Source organism: Trichechus manatus, unplaced genomic scaffold (genome assembly GCF_000243295.1).
Source record: "Trichechus manatus latirostris isolate Lorelei unplaced genomic scaffold, TriManLat1.0 scaffold00058, whole genome shotgun sequence".
NCBI lineage: Eukaryota > Metazoa > Chordata > Mammalia > Sirenia > Trichechidae > Trichechus > Trichechus manatus.
The window spans coordinates 347,648-366,024 of NW_004443994.1; the positions used below are offsets into that span (position 1 = coordinate 347,648).

General features: G+C 40.9%; 2 protein-coding genes across 4 annotated transcripts in view; one reads left to right on the forward strand and one right to left on the reverse strand.

The window, feature by feature from the left end:
- Positions 1 to 15,144, reverse strand: part of SELENOF (selenoprotein F) — a 38,703-nt gene extending 23,559 nt beyond the window's left edge. Inside the window, exons 1-2 of one of the 2 annotated variants that reach the window (XM_023733353.1) lie at positions 14,993 to 15,144; positions 4,473 to 4,637 (exon numbers count right to left, since the gene is read on the reverse strand). In XM_023733353.1, the coding sequence (XP_023589121.1) occupies positions 4,473 to 4,637; positions 14,993 to 15,067 (240 nt within the window). In that variant the 5' untranslated portion in view covers positions 15,068 to 15,144. Of the gene's footprint in view, positions 1 to 4,469; positions 4,638 to 14,992 lie in introns of both variants that reach the window. The other variant, XM_023733352.1, reaches the window with a different exon arrangement.
- Positions 15,145 to 15,653: 509 nt separating this feature from the next.
- Positions 15,654 to 18,377, forward strand: part of HS2ST1 (heparan sulfate 2-O-sulfotransferase 1) — a 182,650-nt gene continuing 179,926 nt past the window's right edge. The window contains exon 1 of one of the 2 annotated variants that reach the window (XM_004378710.3): positions 15,654 to 16,131. In XM_004378710.3, coding sequence (XP_004378767.1) covers positions 16,008 to 16,131 — 124 coding nt within the window. In that variant the 5' untranslated portion in view covers positions 15,654 to 16,007. The remainder of the gene's footprint in view (positions 16,132 to 18,377) is intronic. The other variant, XM_023733354.1, reaches the window with a different exon arrangement.

An 18,377-nucleotide genomic window follows, 5' to 3' on the forward strand; every position in this document is an offset into this window, starting at 1 on the left:
ACTTTCCCAATAGCAATTATTATCATGCTATTCTGAGTTCTTCACATTTTTTCCTTCTTCTTACTGCTTCTCATCAGCAAACCAGATACTACTACTGCTGCCATTACCACCAGCAGCAAACATTAAATACTTACGACATGCCAGGTACCATTTTAAACAGTGTACATATATTAACTCAACACTCACAACCAATACTACCTATAAAGTGGTACTATTATTTTATCCAATTTATAGATAAGGCAGAGAATGATCAAATAATTTGTCTAAGATCACCAGCTTAGTGGCAGAGACAGGATTTGAATCTAGGCAGGAATCCCTGAGGCATCCCTGGGTGGTGCAAACGGTTAAGCACTTGACTACTAGCCAAAACACTGGCAGTTTGAACCCACTCAGAGGTACCTTGGAAGACAGGCCTGGTAATTGGCTTCTGAAAGATCACAGACCCTAAAACCCTATGGTGCAGTTCTACTCTGCATGCATGGGGTCACCATGAGTTGGAATCAACTTGATGGCGACTAACAACAGTTGTGGTTCTAGAGCCTGTGCTCTTAACCACTACTCTAAACTTCCACCTGATACAGCCAAGACTCAATGAACAGCAAATTAAAGGTGAAATGAATTTGCTTATTGATTCATATATATATGCAATTTAGCTAAGTGGATTCTTATCCCTAAGAAGATGTACTGGCTTGATAACTAGCTCAATCCTCAAACAGTAGTTCAGAAATAAGACAGATGTAAATGCAAAAAGACAGGAAGCACTAAAAATCAATTAAATTACAAGTATTTCTAAGAAAGAAGAGAAACCAGTATGACTACAAGATCTTGGTAAATCAAAATCTAAAAAAGAACACGTACAAGCTATAGAAATACAGGCATATGATTAAAGGTAAACACAAAAGTTCTACAGTAACAATGTCTGGAAGAAGCTGATATTATTAAGATATGAAAACTTTAAACGAATAAAGAGACAGGAAAAAGCACCTAGCTGCCATAAGAAAGTTCAAGATCACAGAACTGGAAAGATTAGAAAAAGATGAGGAAAATACCACACCCCCGTAGTAATACTACCTTTAATCTAACAAATTTTAGAGAACAGATGTTCAAAAATTCTTAATAGAAAAAAATTGGTATTTTAATCCAATGGTCATGTACACTTTGAAAAAATATTTATTAATGTTAGTAACCAGATTAGAATCACTAAAAAATTATGCTAAATAATTAACTTATTTTTTTTTAAGCTGTATATGGGATGCTTACAATATCCTTATAACAAAAATATAGGAACAAGAGATCTTTATTGTAGTTGGATGAACAATTACACCCAAAGAGCATTATTCATGGATAAATGCCAACATGGAGACAAGTTTTCTTATTCTTTAAATTCAAGATACATAAGTGAAATATATGAAAAGCATACACTAAACTCAAGTATATTTTCAACAAAATTTTAAATACTACTACCTTTTCCAACTTGTGCTTAATAATAACAACTTATTCAGGAACAAAAATTTATTAAATATGTAGCATATGCTGAAGGCTGGGGATTCAGAAACAAAAAACAGTTCTAGACTTTAAGAGCACAATTTCTTGGGAGAGAAAACAAAGCAAAACAGTTACAATATGGGGTGGGGGTGGGGGTGGGGGAAGGGGAGAACCAAACCTGTTGCTGTTAATTCTAACCCATAGCAACATTATGGGTCAGAGTAAAACTGCTCCATAGGTTTCCAAGGCTGTAATCTTTATCGGAGCAGACTGTCACATCTTTCTCCCGCAGAGGAGCTGGTAGGTTTGAATAACTAACCTTTTGGTTAGCAGGTGAATGCTTAACTACTGTGCCATGAGGGGTCCTTACAATATACTATAGTGGAGTCAATGCAAATCAAGGTATCCTCAAGTGCTTTGGGTACAGAATTATAGCTAATATAACTTGGGGTGGTAATGGTGTAAATATTACAGCCTTGGAAACTCTATGGGGCAGTTCTACTCTGTCCTATAGGGTCACTATGCATCGGAATCAACTCGATGACAATGAAAACAATATGCTTTAAAAAAAAACCCCAAAAACCCAAACCTGTTGCTGCCGAGTCAATCCCAACTCACAGTGATGCTAGCAAATACTTAATGAGAAGTACGTATATCTTAGAGATCAGAGACTAGGACAAAACAAAAATAAAACAAAAAAACCACTGGATATAGCATAAAAGGTGTATTAGGAGAGCTCACTTGTACTAAGATACAATAATCATTCCAGCTTATAATTAGTCGGGTATACATTAACTGGCATACTACTTGTTCACTGTTATTGCTGAGCTATAACTGCTGAAAGGTGTTAAGATACTGCACATAGCTCAATTAATGATGAAAACTGAATGGAATATAAAAAATTTTAGAAGTGTGTGTTTCAAGTTTCGCTACACTAAAACTATCACAAAACTGGGATATTATGAAGAGCTACTGAGAAAAGGCAATAAGTAAAAACAGCTTTTATATGTACTTGGTTTACAGTTTAGACATATTTGATATCAAAGAGAATTATTAACTGTCATGGAGTTGGCCTGACTCATGGCGACCCCATGTGTGTCAGAGTAGAACTGTGCTCCACAGGGTTTCAACAGCTGATTTTTTAGAAGTAAACTGCCAGACTTTTCTTCTGAAGTGCTTCTGGGTGGACTCGAACTGCCAACCTTTTGGTTAGTAGCCTAGTACTTAACCGTTTGTGCCATTCAAGAACGCCAACCAAAGGGTAGAACCTTTCAAATTACTCTTAATCACAAGGTGGAAGAATGATAAAGATTGCTTACTATAAAGCACCATTTTTATTCAATCCTCATATAAGTTTAGTGTCCAAATGATAGTCATTGTTGGTTGTAGAGTAGTACAATTCATAGAATAATAGCTTAAAGATAAAGAGAGGATGACTCATACGGATTCCTTCAACAATTTGTCCCATGTGAATACATCTCATAAAAAAAAAAACATGGAAGAAGGGTTATACTAAATTAGTCAAGCCCTATGTTTTAATCAATTTAAAATCAAAATTTTAAAACTTGCCATCTAGATTTTATTTACACGCACTAAAGACTGACTTGCGTGTACAGAGATCTTCTAAACATTAAAATACACTACTGGCATATGAACCAAAAAAGTGAAAAATATGGAAGACTTTGCACAGCTTTTTTAAAGACCTGGGAATATCTGCTTGACAATACTGAGAAATCAAGTACTATATTTTGGTGATTAAACATTAACATTTTTAAAGCCTGTCTGATTGGTTTTCTTTTAGAAATATAAAACTGTACTTAGTGCTAAGAATAAACCTATAGGGTAGCTATGAGTTGGAACTGACTCGATGGTAATGGGTTTGGTTTCTTTACCTAACAATAAGATACAGTTACTATTTGAAAGCTTTACGAACCATAAAAAAACAAAAACCAAACCCGTTGCCCTAGAGTTGATTCCGACTCATAGCGACCCTATAGGATAGAGGAGACCTGCCCTGTAGGGTTTCCAAGGAGCACCTGGTGGATTAGAACTGCAACTTTTTGGTTAGCAGCCAAACTCTTAACCGCTACGCCACTAGGGCTCCATATTACAAACCATAACACCTGGAATAGAATCCAGTATACACAAATGAAAAAGAATATGAAAATCAAAAAATGAACAAAGAGATGCTAAAATTTTCTCATGCCAAACACAGGGACCTTACTAAGTCAGTTTTATCTGATTAATATAAATTATCTCTTCAAGCCATTTTATAATTTAAAGAAATGTAAGAGTTTTAATGAGAAGATTGAAAAATTGAACAAGTTCACAATTAATTTCAGTTTGAACAGAGGGTTCAAAACACAGCAGGTTTTACTTGGATAATTACAACTATCTACCCTTGGCTCAATTTTCAAAAGTTAAAGGTGAAATGTCTTGAAATATTAGCTACCGGCATGTAAATTAACAGATTATATCCTTCTTTAAAAAACCAGATCCAAAGTTATAATTTATTGTCTACCAGTCATGTGCCAGGTATTGTTGTTGTTAGTTGCTGTTGGGCTGATTCCGACTCACAGTGATCACACATGCCAGGTACTAGGTGGTTTACTTTAATCTCGAATTTCACCATAAGACTGTGTGGTTATTACAAACGAATAAAAGCACTTAATTATTCTTGGGCTTCATCTAGCCAGAAGTTAGGAAGACTGGAGAGCTAGCATCCAAGTGTGCTATAGTTAGTGGTTCTGTGATCCCTTTGCTGGACAACTATGGTGGAATGAGATCCTGATACGTAACAATATTGTTTTCTTTCTATTTGCTTTGACTGATCTCATAGGCTAAGCAAGAAAGCAGTTGAGTTTCTAAAACTAAAAACTAAAAGCTAGACAGCTCTTTCTATTTAAGGTAATTAAGCAATTTATTATATTTTACCTTATCTCAATTAAACCATCCAATGGAAGAGATATACTAGAAAACAATACCTTTTTTGTCTCAAATTGTGCTTCTTCCTGACAGCATCCTCTGCAATCAGGATCCAGCTGAAGCAGGCTGAACTGTCCAAGAAGATCACAAGAGCTGCAGAGCAAGTTGCTGGAGAAGCCTAATTCCCTGCATGCCTCTGATGAAAATTCTGCTCCAAATGCAGACACCTGAGAATAAAGAATGAGAAACAAAACATAATTCTATACTTGCATTATAAAGCTCCAAAAAAGGGGAAATTGGGGCTGTCAAAATCTAACACACTGAACATGAGTTACTGAAATGTTTCATTTGGAGACAAATTCTTAATTATTTTAAACTTTATAATCTTACATAAGAGTTTGGTTCTTCCCACCCACCCCCCACATCCCACACAAGCTTTTTTCCCTTAAAAAACCTGTCATTTCTCAGTTTAGCTAAAATATAGATTAATGAAGACATGTCATTTCATTATAACATGTATTCTATTACACGATACATTTATTTTATTAAACTTTTTTTTTTTTTAAAGAATTTCCTGAGGGAAAAAAAGTAATTCCACTTCATTTTAAGAACTTGGCATCTGTTCATAAGGCTCTATAGGGTAATACTAACTTCTAGGTCTCTACGATACCCTACAAACTTATTTGTATTCACATCGAACATGGGAAAAGTAGGAAGGGGATGCAGTGGGAGCAGGCAGCAGCACAGCAGAAACAAAACTTGGGTTCAGGCACTAGCTTCTTCACTTACAAGACGTGTGACCCTAGACAAGCCAACTTCCCTAAGCCTTAATTTCTTCATTGGTAAAGCAAGGAGCAATACATTCTACATAAAACAAATTGTAAAGATTAAATGAGAAAATGTATAAAATACTGAATCAGAATGGTAAAATAAGCGTTCAAAAAATATTAGTTCTCTTCCTTTATGCCTTCTTCTGTCATGTCTCAGTGAATTCCTCTGGATTCTCTCCTCTCCTATCTCTTCAGGGACTTCATTTCATTAGTCCTTCAGTGTGTTCATGCCCTCTGGTTCTAAATGTGCTCCCTATATTGTCATTTCTGAATTGAGCTATAACCTGGTTTCTGATCTTATCACTCCACTGAATTTGCCAAAATCACCAAGTGCAAAGACATTCAAAACTGATGACCCTCTCTTGAAACTATCTCCTCCCTTGGCTTCTGTGATACCATTCCCTACTAGGTTTCTTCCAACATCTCTTGCTGCTTCAGCTGCTCCTTCCAAAAGCTTGTCCTCCTTCTCTTCCGTCTTCTACACATCTTTTAAATGCTGTTGTTCCCCTAGAGTTCTGTTTTCTGTCCTCTCTTCACTCTTCATACTTTATGGATGACCTCATCTCTATCCATAGCCTTGAATTACCTATTTATTGAAAATTCCCAATTCCTCTTGAGTGTCAAACTTTCAGAGCCAACAGCTCACTGGATGTCTCATTTAGATGTTGTATATGCACTGCAAAAGTCACAATCTCCCAAGAGTGAAACTTACCTTCTCAATTTAAATCTATACTTCCTCATGCATTCAGTGTCTCCATAAAATGGATCCATTTTCCCTTATCACCTAGTTGTCCAAGTCAGTCATCCTAGACTCCTCATTCTTCTTCATCATTCTCATAACCATTCAATTAACAAGTTTTGACAATTCTGTCTCTTAAAGAGATCTCAAACCTTTTCTTGCCTCAATGTCTTAAACAGTCACTGCCAGCCCTCTCTCTCATTCTTTCCCCAATCCCATTCTACTTTCCAGCTATAATGAATTACTCTAGTATCTCAAAGTATAAAACTCTTAATCCAACATACCTTCGCTCATACTTCTCCTTGGATCTAAGGCTGTTTCCCATGTTTTCCCGCCTAGTTAATTCCTACTTATTTTTAAAAGTATCAATCTTCTAGAAAGCCGTCTCTGAAAAAATCAGATCCTAATTTTTAGCCATAGTACTTTTCTTCTGAGAAAGAATTCTGTACATAGCTACAAAATAGCATCACTTATGACTCTGTACCATATATAAATCTAGGACTGACTGACTCCCCAAACAATACTGCAAGCTCTTTTGAGGGCATGTATTGTTTCTCTGTATTTACAGCACTTGTGCTAGTTCTCACATATTTAACAAATGAATTAGACAAAGCCACAGCCTCAAGTAGGGGAATTTCAGACTGTTTGACTGCCAAGGGTCTGTGAACTTTTCATGTAAAGAGTCAGAGAGTATTTTAGGCTTTGCTGGCCATATGGTTTCCTGTCTAATCTACTCAACTCTCCTACTGTAGCACAAAAGCAGCCATAGACAATCTGTGTTCCAACAAAACCTTCTTTACAAAAATAGGCAGCTGGCTGGATTTGGTCGACTGGCAATAGTTTGTAGAACTTCTAAACTGACCAGGTATATTAAAAGCTAGTGGCATTTTCCAATGTAAAAAACTAAGTATTGCTGACATACCCTCCTGCCCCCATGCTGACCATCCCATTGGGCTTATGTAAGTTCATACCCTAATTTGATACACCTTATATATAGTTTTTCCTTCAGGAAAGTGAAATGCACATAATGTTCAAAACTGATAAAGTAAAAAGAAACTTGATCAAGTGTTGCAGCCTAGTGGGAGGACCTGAGTTTATTGGTTAGCTTTTGTGCTAGATCTCTCTAGTTTAGCTATAAGAACTTACTTTGGTAATTTTTCCATTAGTAAAGTGATCTATCTGCCTGATCTATTTCACAGGTAATTTGAAAGTGAAGTATAACAATCTGCTAAATTATATTTCCCAAAGATGGCTGCATCAATATATACACACTACCCCACACATTCTTCTTACAATGTGACTGGCAATCCTCCACTGAGAGGTAGGGTCTATGTTCCTTCCGCTTGAATCTAGGCGGGCACTTGTGACTATTCTGACCAAGAGACAGTGAGGTGATACTATTCAATTTCTGAGAGTACGTCATAAAAAAGAGAACAGCCTCTGTCTGGCTAGTGCTCACTCTCTCTGGGAACACTCACCTTTGAAACTTAGCCACCTGCTATAAAGAAGTCCAAACTACAGAGACGACATGAAGAGGCCCATGTGGAGAGCAACTGAGGCCTCCTAGATGACAACCAGCATCAACTACTAGACATGTGAGTAAAGAGCTTTCAGATGATTTCAGACACCGGACTTAAAGTCTTTCAGCTGAGGCCTCAGAAACCATAGAACAGACATCCAACACTGCTGTGCCCTATCTGAATTACTGACCCACAGAATCTGTGAGGAAAAAACCAAAACAAACAAACAAAACCAACTGTTTTAAACCACTAAATTTTAATTTGTTATGCAACCATAGTAATTGAAAGAGGCAACGAAAGTGAAATCATTTTGAAAATCAAAATGCTTAATAAGGTCAGCAGCATGTTTTACAAAATAAGGATCTCAAATGAATAACCATGCAGTTGCACTATACGTTTTTATTGCAGCATTTATTGATCACCTACTGAGAGGTGGCATGTATTTTTAAGTCTGAGGACATCTTTATTTAAGCACCAGCATGGAGTAACTTTACTTATGAACTTCAGAATGGGGACAATTGTAACTTATCACACTGAGTTTCGAGGATTAAACGAGAAGACGTACACAGAGGATATACTATCCTGCCTGGTATATAACCCACCAAACCCAACCGACTGCCGTCGAGTCGATTTCGACTCATAGCAACCCTATAGGGCAGAGGAGAACTGCCCCATAGGGTTTCCAAAGCTGAAAATCTTTATGGAAGCAGACTGCCACATCTTTCTCCCTCGGAGCAATTGGTGGGTTTGAACCACCGACCTTTTGGTTAACAGCCGAGTGCTTAATCACTGGGCCACCAGGGCTCCATTGCCTGGTATACACTGCCTGGTATACAGTGGGTACTTAATCTAAGTATTTTATTAGATATGGAGCAGGGGTTAAGAGTAGGAGAGATATAAGGTATCTTGAGTTTCATGAGTGAGCTTTTTTCTAGCTGTTCTATCATTGGTTTTGCACACTCAAGGCTTTGTGTCTCACTAAGGATGTTAGCAGATATTTATAAGCACTTCACAGATAAACACCAAATGCTATAAAGTGTTTATAGAAGAGATCAAAATTATACCTACATTTTATTAACAAAAAATAACTGAACAGCATTTAAATTTGCACATTAAGGTCAAATATTAAATTTAAAACTAGTTAATCATACTTGTAAGAAACACAGATTCTAAGGACATGATCTTGACTGGGATAGCCATTCAACAGCTTAACTTTCCCCATTTCAAAGTAGAACTGTCAGGGTAAGAGAGTAAGAGATTCTATCCCTCTTCAAAGCATATTCATCGACTTAGTCTCTTCCAGTTTTTATGAGTTCTGGCGGCAGCAGTCATAATGGATTAACTATTTGTAACTTTACCTTTTTAGACAAAAGTCTGGTATAGTCATGCGTTCTGTCGTATTTATACATACATATGTTTACTTGCCTCTTACTGATTTTTGCTCTCAGGAAACTCATAGGTTTCTAATTCTGAACAGATTTCTGAGACAAAATCAAATAGGTGGTTTTACAGAATGAACCTCATGAAAATGAATACCAGAAACATGTCCGATATAGGGCGCTCAAAACAGATATTTTGTTACGCACGTCACATTATTATTCCATTTAATCTCAATTACCCTATAGTTCACTACTATGCCCATTTTGGAAACCCTGGTGGCGTAGTGGCTAAGAGTTCGGCTGCTAATCAAAAGGTCGGCAGTTCGAATCCACCAGGCACTCCTTGGAAATCCTCTGGGGCAGTTCTACTCTGTCCTATAAGGTTGCTATGAGTCGGAATCGACTCAGCGGCAACGGGTTTTATCCCCATTTTACACAGAAGGAAACAGAGCCTAGGATACTTAAGGTAACTTACCTAAATCTATACAACAAATAGGTGGCAGCATCAAGCCTCTAATCCTGGCCTGCCCTCAAAACCCTTCACAGAATCCGTGATGCACCATTATTATATGCACCACTAAGAATAACAACAAAAATGCTGACAACTCTAACTATGTGATCCATTGATTGTAACCTTATGCAAGATGTTAATCTTTGAAAAAAAAGGGAGTATCAGAATCAAAGACAGAGTATCATACTGGACTGCTTCTCAGTACAGTGCCTTTCTGAATATTATGAATGAAGGATTCAATACCACTTAGTCCTAGTAAACAGCTCCCTTACACTGTAGTAAAATATCACTTTTCGAACGCTTAAGCATACTCAAAATGTACTTTCAGACTATACCTTCCCAGTTGTGATCTCACTGAAATGTTGATAGCTATCCATTGCTATTAAGTTGAAATTACAGCTATTAAGAGGTGCGGACACAGTGAGTAAAAACTCAACTTGTCTAGTCTGAGGACTCAGAGGTATGAATTAACAAAGCATAAGCTAAATCCTGATGATAGTTTCATCCTCTATCCATAGCAGTAGCTTAACTTCACGTATCAAGGAATCTCTGCCTCCTTCCTTTTTTAATTTATCTGTCAGGTCCCAAAGATTTGGCTAACTTTCACTATTGACAACTACTTATTCTACCCAGCTTTCTTTTACCCTTGAGCAAACTGACAAACAGAAGTTTTTCTAACTTTGCTGCTTTTCAAACAAGCCTCCATATTCCATTTCATTTTCAAGGTTTTTGTTGGTTTTTTCCCTTAAAAATGCTAGTTATTACAAAAGAGGCAGGATTTGCATATACTGGTATAAGCCTTGTTGTTGTTAGCTGCTGTCGAGTTGGCCCGACTCATGACGACCCCATGCACAACAGAATGAAATGCTGCCCAGTCTTCTGCCATTCCCACGATCGGTTGCAAATTGTTGTGATCCACTGGGTTTCCACTGGCTGATTTTTGGAAGTAGATCACCAGGCTTTTCTTCCTACTCCAACTTAGTCTGGAAGCTCCACCAAAACCAGTTCAGCATCCTAGCAACACACAACCCACCACTTACAGATGGGTGATGGCTGTACATGAGGTACATTGGCTGGAATCAAACCTGGTTTCCTGCATGGAAGCCAAGTATCTTGGTATAAACCCCCGATATAACCCCCCACCAACAAAAAAACTCTCAAACCCGTTGTAGTTGATTCCAACTCATAGTGACCCTATAGGACAGAGTAGAACTGCCCCACAGGGTTTCCAAGGAGTGGCTGGTGGATTCAAACTGCCGACCTTGGTTAACAGCTGAGCTCTTAACCATTACACCACCAAAACAGATTAACAAAGGTGAATTTTCCTGGTTCTCACTTCCAGGATCCTCTTTCTTTCTCTTGAGTCATTTTTGTACATTTGGGAGTGCGTAGGGTTCATCACTGCTCTACATAAGCTACAGATAACCTGGTGACTATTAGCATGAGACAACACAAATTAACCAGAATCCATTTACACCTCAGAGAGGTTCAAATGAACAAGTCCATTTGTGGCACAATGAAAAACAAATATAAAAGAAAAATGGTCCCTGTGTTCCTTTTAAGGAGCCCTGGTGGCACAGTGGTTAAGCGTTCGGCTGCTAGCTGAACGGTCTGCAGTTGGAACCTACCAGCCACCCCATGGCAAAAAGATGTGGCAGTCTGCTTCCGTAACGATTTACAGCCTTGAAAACCCTACGGGGCAGTTCTACTCTGTCCAACAGGGTTGCTATGAGTAGGAAACCACTGGACAGCAATGGGTTAGTTAGTACTCCCTTTGACTACATTCTGATTTGCTGATGGAGGGGAGTGTAGGGACATACACAACTATGATGTGGTTAACACTATGGATTAGTATAACACAGTGCAAAACATAATAATATAATATGCAAAGGAGGGAGCCCTAGTTAAGAGTTCAGGCGGCTAACCAAAAGGTCAGCAGTCTGAATCCACCAGCCTCTCCTTGGAAACCCTATGGAGCAGTTCTACTTGGTCCTATAGGGTTGCTATGAGTCAGAATCGCCTCAACAGCAACAGGACTGGTTTTTTTTGGATGCAAGGGAGAGGTTATATGTGACTCTGAGTTGATTCTTGCATTTTATTTAATGACCTTACTTTATAGAGAAGGAAATAAGGAAACTAAGGCCATGAGTAAATTAATTCGTCTTAACTTACAGTTACTAGCAGTTAAAACTAAAAAAGATTTTCTTAAACTTTAGTATTTTCACTAAGTTACACTTCTTCATGAGTTATGAATTCAATAGGCAGAATTTGCAGAGAACACTTTGAGAAGCTGTGTGTAGAATGGCTATCACTGGGAATATTTAAGTGGAATAACGTGGTATGGTTGATAATCCAGCAGTTTCATTTGATGGCTTACTGTGTGTAAATTAGGATGCTATCTCCTCACAAAATCATGGATAAGTTGATTCCTGTCCTCAAAAGGTTTCTGTCTAGGGTATATTTACAACTAGAGTTGTACAGTTATCAGGAGATTTAAGGCAGAGCCCAGGCGTTTGTATGTTAACCCTCCCACCCCTCTAGGATACTGACAGACACCTCCAGTTGGGACCACTGATAGTAGAGATCTATAAAGGTAACTGGAATACAAGGGGTGATAATGACCAGCATCCCTTCTAAACAGTTTCCAACCAAGCAGGCCTCATACTTCTATATTTTCAGATCTTTGCTCATGGATTATCTGATTCATTTGTCAAATACCTCATTTAGATATCAAGTATTGTATCACTGGATATGTATCCTACTAAAGATAAAAAAGTGAACAGGAAAGACAGGGTCCCTCTCTATGGGGCTCCAGTCAAGTCTGGGAGAATATCAAGAAATAACAAAAGAACACTGTCTTAATTATCTAGTGCTGCTATAACAGAAATACCACAAGCAGTTGGCTTTAACAAACAAATTTATTTTCTCACAGTGTAGGAGGCTAGAAGCCCAAACTCAGGGAGCCTGCTCTAAGGGAAGACTTTCTCTGTCTCCTTAAAGATTATTCCTGGGTTCCTTGGCAATCAACATGTGGCCTGGCATCTATCTTCTCCCATCTCTGCTTGCTTGTTTGCTTAATCTGCTTTTTATACCTCAGAAGAGATTGATTTAAGACATACCCTACACTAATACTGCCTCATTAATGTAACAAAGAAAACCCATTCCTAAATGGGACAATAACTACAGGTAAAATCCAAACCAAACCCATTGCCACAGAGTCAATTCTGACTCATTGCGACCCTATAGGACAGAGGAGAATTCCCCTACAGGGATTCCAGAAGCCCTGGTTGCACAGTGGTTAAGAGCTTGGCCGCTAACCAAAAGGTCGGCAGTCCCAATCCATTAGCTGCTCCTTGGAAACCCTATGAGACAGTTCTACTCTCTCCACAGACTGGGTATGAGTTGGAATCGACTTGATGGCAATGGGTTTTTTTTTTTTTTAAATATAGTTTCCAAGGAGTGACTGGTACAATTGAACTGCTGACCTTTTGGTTAGCAGCTGAGCTTTTAATCACCGTGTCACCAGGGCTCCAAACCACAGGTATAGAAGTTAGGATTTATAACACATATATTTGGAGGACACAATTCAATCCGTAACAAATACCATGAAAAGTGCCTTAGAGAAAAAAAGTATTGATCACCACCGGCACGCATTGGAGAGACACCTAGACTTGGGGTATATGGAAGTTTGCTGAGGAAGTGACTTCTCAGTTGAGACCAGAAGGGTTAGAGGACAAGTAGAAGATAGCCATATTTTTGTTGGGGGTTGGGGAGAAGACGGGAAGCTGGAAAGCTGGGAAGCTGCTTCTAGGCAGAGGCAACAAGTTCAAAGACCTGGCATGAAGGAGCACACAGTATGTGAGATATACTAAATCAAGTGACCCCAGCTGCCACCCCTACCTTTCCCTCCCTCTCCCAAAAAAATCCATTGCCGTTGAGTGGATTCTGACTCACAGCAAACCTACAGGTCAGAGTAGAACTTTTCCATAGGGTTTCCAAGGTTTAATGTTTATGGAAGCAGACTGCCACATCTTTATCCTGTGCAGCAGCTAGTGGGTTCGAACTACCAACCTTTTGGTTAGCGGCCAAGTGCTTAACCAGTGCACCACCAGTAATTGTTGGAAGATAAGTCTGGATAGACTAGTCATGTTAAGGATGACAGATTTCACCTTAAAAGCAAGAGAACCACAGAAGAGTTTCAAGTATTCAGATTTAAGTTTTAGCAAGATCACTCTGGATGCACTGTAAAGGCTGCATTGGAAAGGGAGAAAAAGAGATGGGGAGACTAGTTAGGATGCAGCTGTGGTAATTCAAGGCAAACCAAACCAAACCAAATCGAATGCCGTCAAGTCAATTCAGACTCACAGAGATCCTATAGGACATAGCAGAACTGCCCCACCGGGTTTCCAAGGAGCAGCTGGTGGATTTGAACTGCTGACGTTTTGGTTAGGAGCCTGAGCTCTTAACCACTGCTCCACCAGGGCTCCAGGGTATAGTCTCCAGTTCCTCCTAAATCTTGGATAAATCAAATAAACCAGGTCTCCGAAGAGAAAAATTTTCAGAGGCTTAGTAAAGAGAGTATCTGAAAAAAGAATTAAGCTGAGGTAAGATAAAAGCAAACACCCATAAAAAACCCGTTACCATCCAGTCAATTGCGGCTCATAGTGACCCTACAGGACAGAGCAGAACTACCCCATAGGGCTTCCTAGGAGCGGATGGTGAATTCGAACTGCCGACCCTTTGGCTAGCAGCCGTACTTCTTAACCGCTGCGCCACCAGGGCTCCAAAAGCTAACAAAGTGGCTATAAAAAGTTTTATTATTTAGATAGCAAAGTATGAACTGCAAACCTCATAGCTGTTTCGTGAATGAATACAAAAATAAATCAAAAGGTTCAATGATCAAGAACGCATCTATTTCGCTAAACGGAAAAAAAACAGAAAAACACTAAACCTTGATTACACTGCGTAATTTTAAGAGATTAAGGCCCATCGTTTTAAAAAACTCATTTTTAAAATTATACTTACTTTCGTATACAGCAATTACTGTGAGTGCAGTAACATTGTTTAAAACCACAAACCGTATCGAAGTACGCACAGTGGTACATGAATGCCAGAGGAGAACCAAGGTAAAAAACTGTGTAAAACTGAAGTAGAGAGAACACTAACAAAAGCGAGAAGTAAACTGGAATTGTGGGCCTGGACCAAAGAATCGAGGGATTTCCTCTAAGATTTGGGAGCCTCGTCATAACGAACGGTCGTCCCCCGCATTTCTGCCCGTTTAGAAAACCTTCACTCCTTTCCAAGTTTGTCACTGTTTTTTTCATTGTGTGATTTACAGACTTTTTTTTTTTGACTGGAGTTCTGTAATGAAAGATAAGTACCCAAGACACAGAACAGCGCCGCTAGAAACCGGGGGCGGGGAAGGACAAGCATCAGCCGAGGAACTAAGCCACGTCGCATTCCGGACGCAGTAATCCCTAAGAAAGCTCAGTCTTCCTGCTCTCTTCAAGTGTGGCTCCCAAATTGGGCCAAAATCTTCCGTCTTCCTAGGTGCAATCCCTCCCATTCGCCCTAAGGAAGCCGCGGAAGTGATCTCCACTCACCGCTTGAAACATGGTCATCAACAGCAAACGCAGCCCAAACGCAGGCCAAAAGTATTCTCCCGGCCGAAGCGCCATCGCCAGCTTCTTCTGTAGGTCTCTGGCTGGACAGAGGACCCCTCAGCTAGGGGCGTCCACTCTAGAGCCTGATCCAAAACAGACTACTAAGGGCTGTTGCCATCAAATAGCTCATTCTGCAGAGACGGGTATTATCTAAGGGCATATAAAACCTTAAAGATGATAAAATATAAAGACAGTCGCTAGGTCCTTTCGATAACCCAAATCAGGCACTTTCCTAAACTCCCCAAATCTGTGCATCTCCGGCTCCTACCTTTCATTGACGACATTTCGTCAAGCGGCTATGAAGCCCCGCCTTCACCAGTTTCAGCCTGCCTTCTCTTCCAAACTTATCCAATCGAATGCTGCCTTAGTTGAGACCTATGGAGAGGAAACCAACCGTAACGCGAATAGGGAGCTACGTGCCTCCGGCCTTCGGGCCAATAAGCACAACCGAAAGGGATGAAGGGTGGAGCGTCTGGTTGCCGAGCAGCGTACGTGGATGCGTGCGCGTGGTGGCGGAGGGGGGATGGGCAGGGGGCGGGGCCGAGGGCGGCGCAGCCGCAGCCGCAGCGCTAGTGGAGGAGCGCGCGGCCGCGAGCAAACGAGGGAGGGAAGGAAGGAAGAGAGGGAGGTGGGCAGGCGGGCGCGGGGGTCGGGGACTGAGGCAGTAGAGGGAGGCGAGAGCCCGGCAGCCGCTTCGAGCTGTTCGCTGCGCGGGCTTTTGGAGGGGGTGGCCGTTGAGTCTGCTGAGGAAAAGAGGGCACCGGCGGCTTTGGTGCTGGCGCCTGGGGGCGGGGGACCGGGGAGGCGAGAAGGGGGGTCGCTGCGGTGGTTCTCTGGCTGTCGCGCTCTCCTTGCCTCTCTCCTGGCTCGGTGGGCTGTTCCCGGCGTCTCCTTCGCCTCCGGGGCCCCGCTCCCCGCCCCCCGCGGTATGTCTTGATCCCGAGCAGCGGGTTTCATGGGGCTCCTCAGGATTATGATGCCGCCCAAGTTGCAGCTGCTGGCGGTGGTGGCCTTCGCGGTGGCGATGCTCTTCTTGGAGAACCAGATTCAGAAACTGGAGGAGTCCCGGTCGAAGCTAGGTGAGGAGCCGAGTCACTCTGGACTGAGTGGTGTGAAAGGGGCCGGGCCGGGGAGTTGTTGCCACCAGAGCAAATGGGCGTTCGTCTAATCTGGGGTCTGGCTCGGGGAGCTGGGACTGGGGGACAATATCCAAGAATGGGATGAATTAAGGTTGAGTGGCGTGCTGGGCTCGCGAGGTCACGGGGCAGAGGCTGCAAGGTTGGACTTCTCTGAGCCAAAAGGTTGCCCCAAAGTAGGCATTCCACGAAGAGAGCGCGAGAGAAGACTGAACTCAGTAGGGAGCGGGTGCTGCTGGAGGAGATAGAAACGTTCAGCCTCGCGTGTGCTCTTAAAAGTCGTACAGATAGCGCCGGCAGTGTCAGGCGAGGGATATTCTAATTTGAGATATGGACACCTGGATACAGAATCTTTTGGGATGGAGGTTCACGAAGGGATAGATAGATGCGCAGAAATGAAAGGAGATGCCGGGAGTGTTGGTGAATAAAAGAAATGCACTGTAGTGAGTTGCACTCTAGTGCTGGGGGCAGCAAGGGACCACACAACTGACGGGAGAGGCTGCCCAGGTAGGACAGGAAAGCAAGTAAAAAGCTTCCATGGAGTACCAAAACGAGGCATCCGGGGCTTTCAAGTAGTTTTTAGTAGCGCTAAACAGATAAAAGTTTTGAGCTGAAGAATAGGGGCGTATAAATGCGTTGCTTTTCGGCAGTGGTAATGGAAGGAATTTAGGAAAGGAGGTAACCCCGAAGAGGAATTACAGTGAGGTTTACACTTAAAAAAAGGAGTAAGATTATGCAGAATGTTAACCGTATGGTTAGGTACTGTAAGGAGTTAACAGCGCTTACTTTAAGAAGTGAAAGTGTCTAAAGGACAAAAACTTGGAATGTGAAGTGGTGAAAGAAAGACCAGAAAAATGCACAGGTAATAGGTACTTGAAGATTAGTAAGGAACTTTGGCATTTGGAAGAGCTTAGGATGGGGAGCAAATGTTAAAAGAATGTCAGTGATAAATTTTGATTTGAAAATGTACATGACACTTAAAAATCAACTGAAGAGGCTGTAATTTATGTGTGGAAAAGTATCAGTGAAGTGTTTTTATGCATAAACTTTCACCTCAGCATCAGTTAAAACACCTTTTGGAAAGCAAGCAATAAAATACCTTCAGCAGTTTAATTTAGACCAAGGTGTAACTGTAAGGAACAGCTAGATACTGCTGTGGATTATGATTAATTTTTAAGGAAAATATGTCAAGAACTAATTGTAATGTTACGTATAGTAGCCGACTATTTCCAGTTTTGGTAGACTTTGCAAAAGCCATGGAGACATTTTAAAGAGCACTGTATCAAAGAGCGTCAAATAAGTCTGACTGAAGTCCAGCTGAAGTTGAAGAGATGAAGATAATCCCAGTCCTCAACACTAGGGTAAAAATTACCCCATGCAATTCTGAAGCAATACCAGATTTATTTATTTTTTTCCCCATACAAAAATTTATACATACATTGTTATGTGACTCTAATTGCTCTCTCCATACTGTGACAGCACACTCCTCTTTTCCACCCCTGATTCCCCATGTCCATTCAACCAGCTCCTAACCCTCTCTGCCTTCCCATGTCACCTCCGGACAGAAGCTGCACGTTTAGTCTCCTCTATCTACTTGAGCTAAGAGGCACACTCCTCACGATATCGCTTTATGTCCCGTAGTCCAGTCCAATCCCTGTCTGAAGAGTTGGCCTCGGAAATTGTTTTCGTTCTGGGCTGATAGAGAATCCAGGGACCATGCTTTCTGGTGTTCCTCCAGTCTCATTCAGACCATTAAGTCTGGTCTTACTAGAATTTTAGTTCTGTACCCTGCCTTTCTCCTGCTCCATCAGGGACTATCTGTTGTGTTCCCTGTCTGGGCGGTCATTGGTGGTAGCCCATCTAGTTCTGGTCTCAGGCTGATGAAGTCTCTGGTTTATGTGGCCCTTTTTGTCTCTTGGTACTGTTTTCCTTGTGTCTTTGGTGTTCTTCATTCTCCTTTACTCCAGGTGGTTGGGACCAATTGATGCATCTTAGATGGGCGCTTGCAAGCTTTTATGACCCCAGATGCCACTCACCAAAGTAGGATGCAGAATCTTTTCTTAATACGCTTTGTTATGCCAGTTGACCTAGATGTCCCCTGAAAGCATGGTCCTCAGGCCCGTACCCCACTTACTCTGTCCCTCAAAGTATTTGATTGTATTCAGGAAACTTCTTAGCTTTGGTTTAGT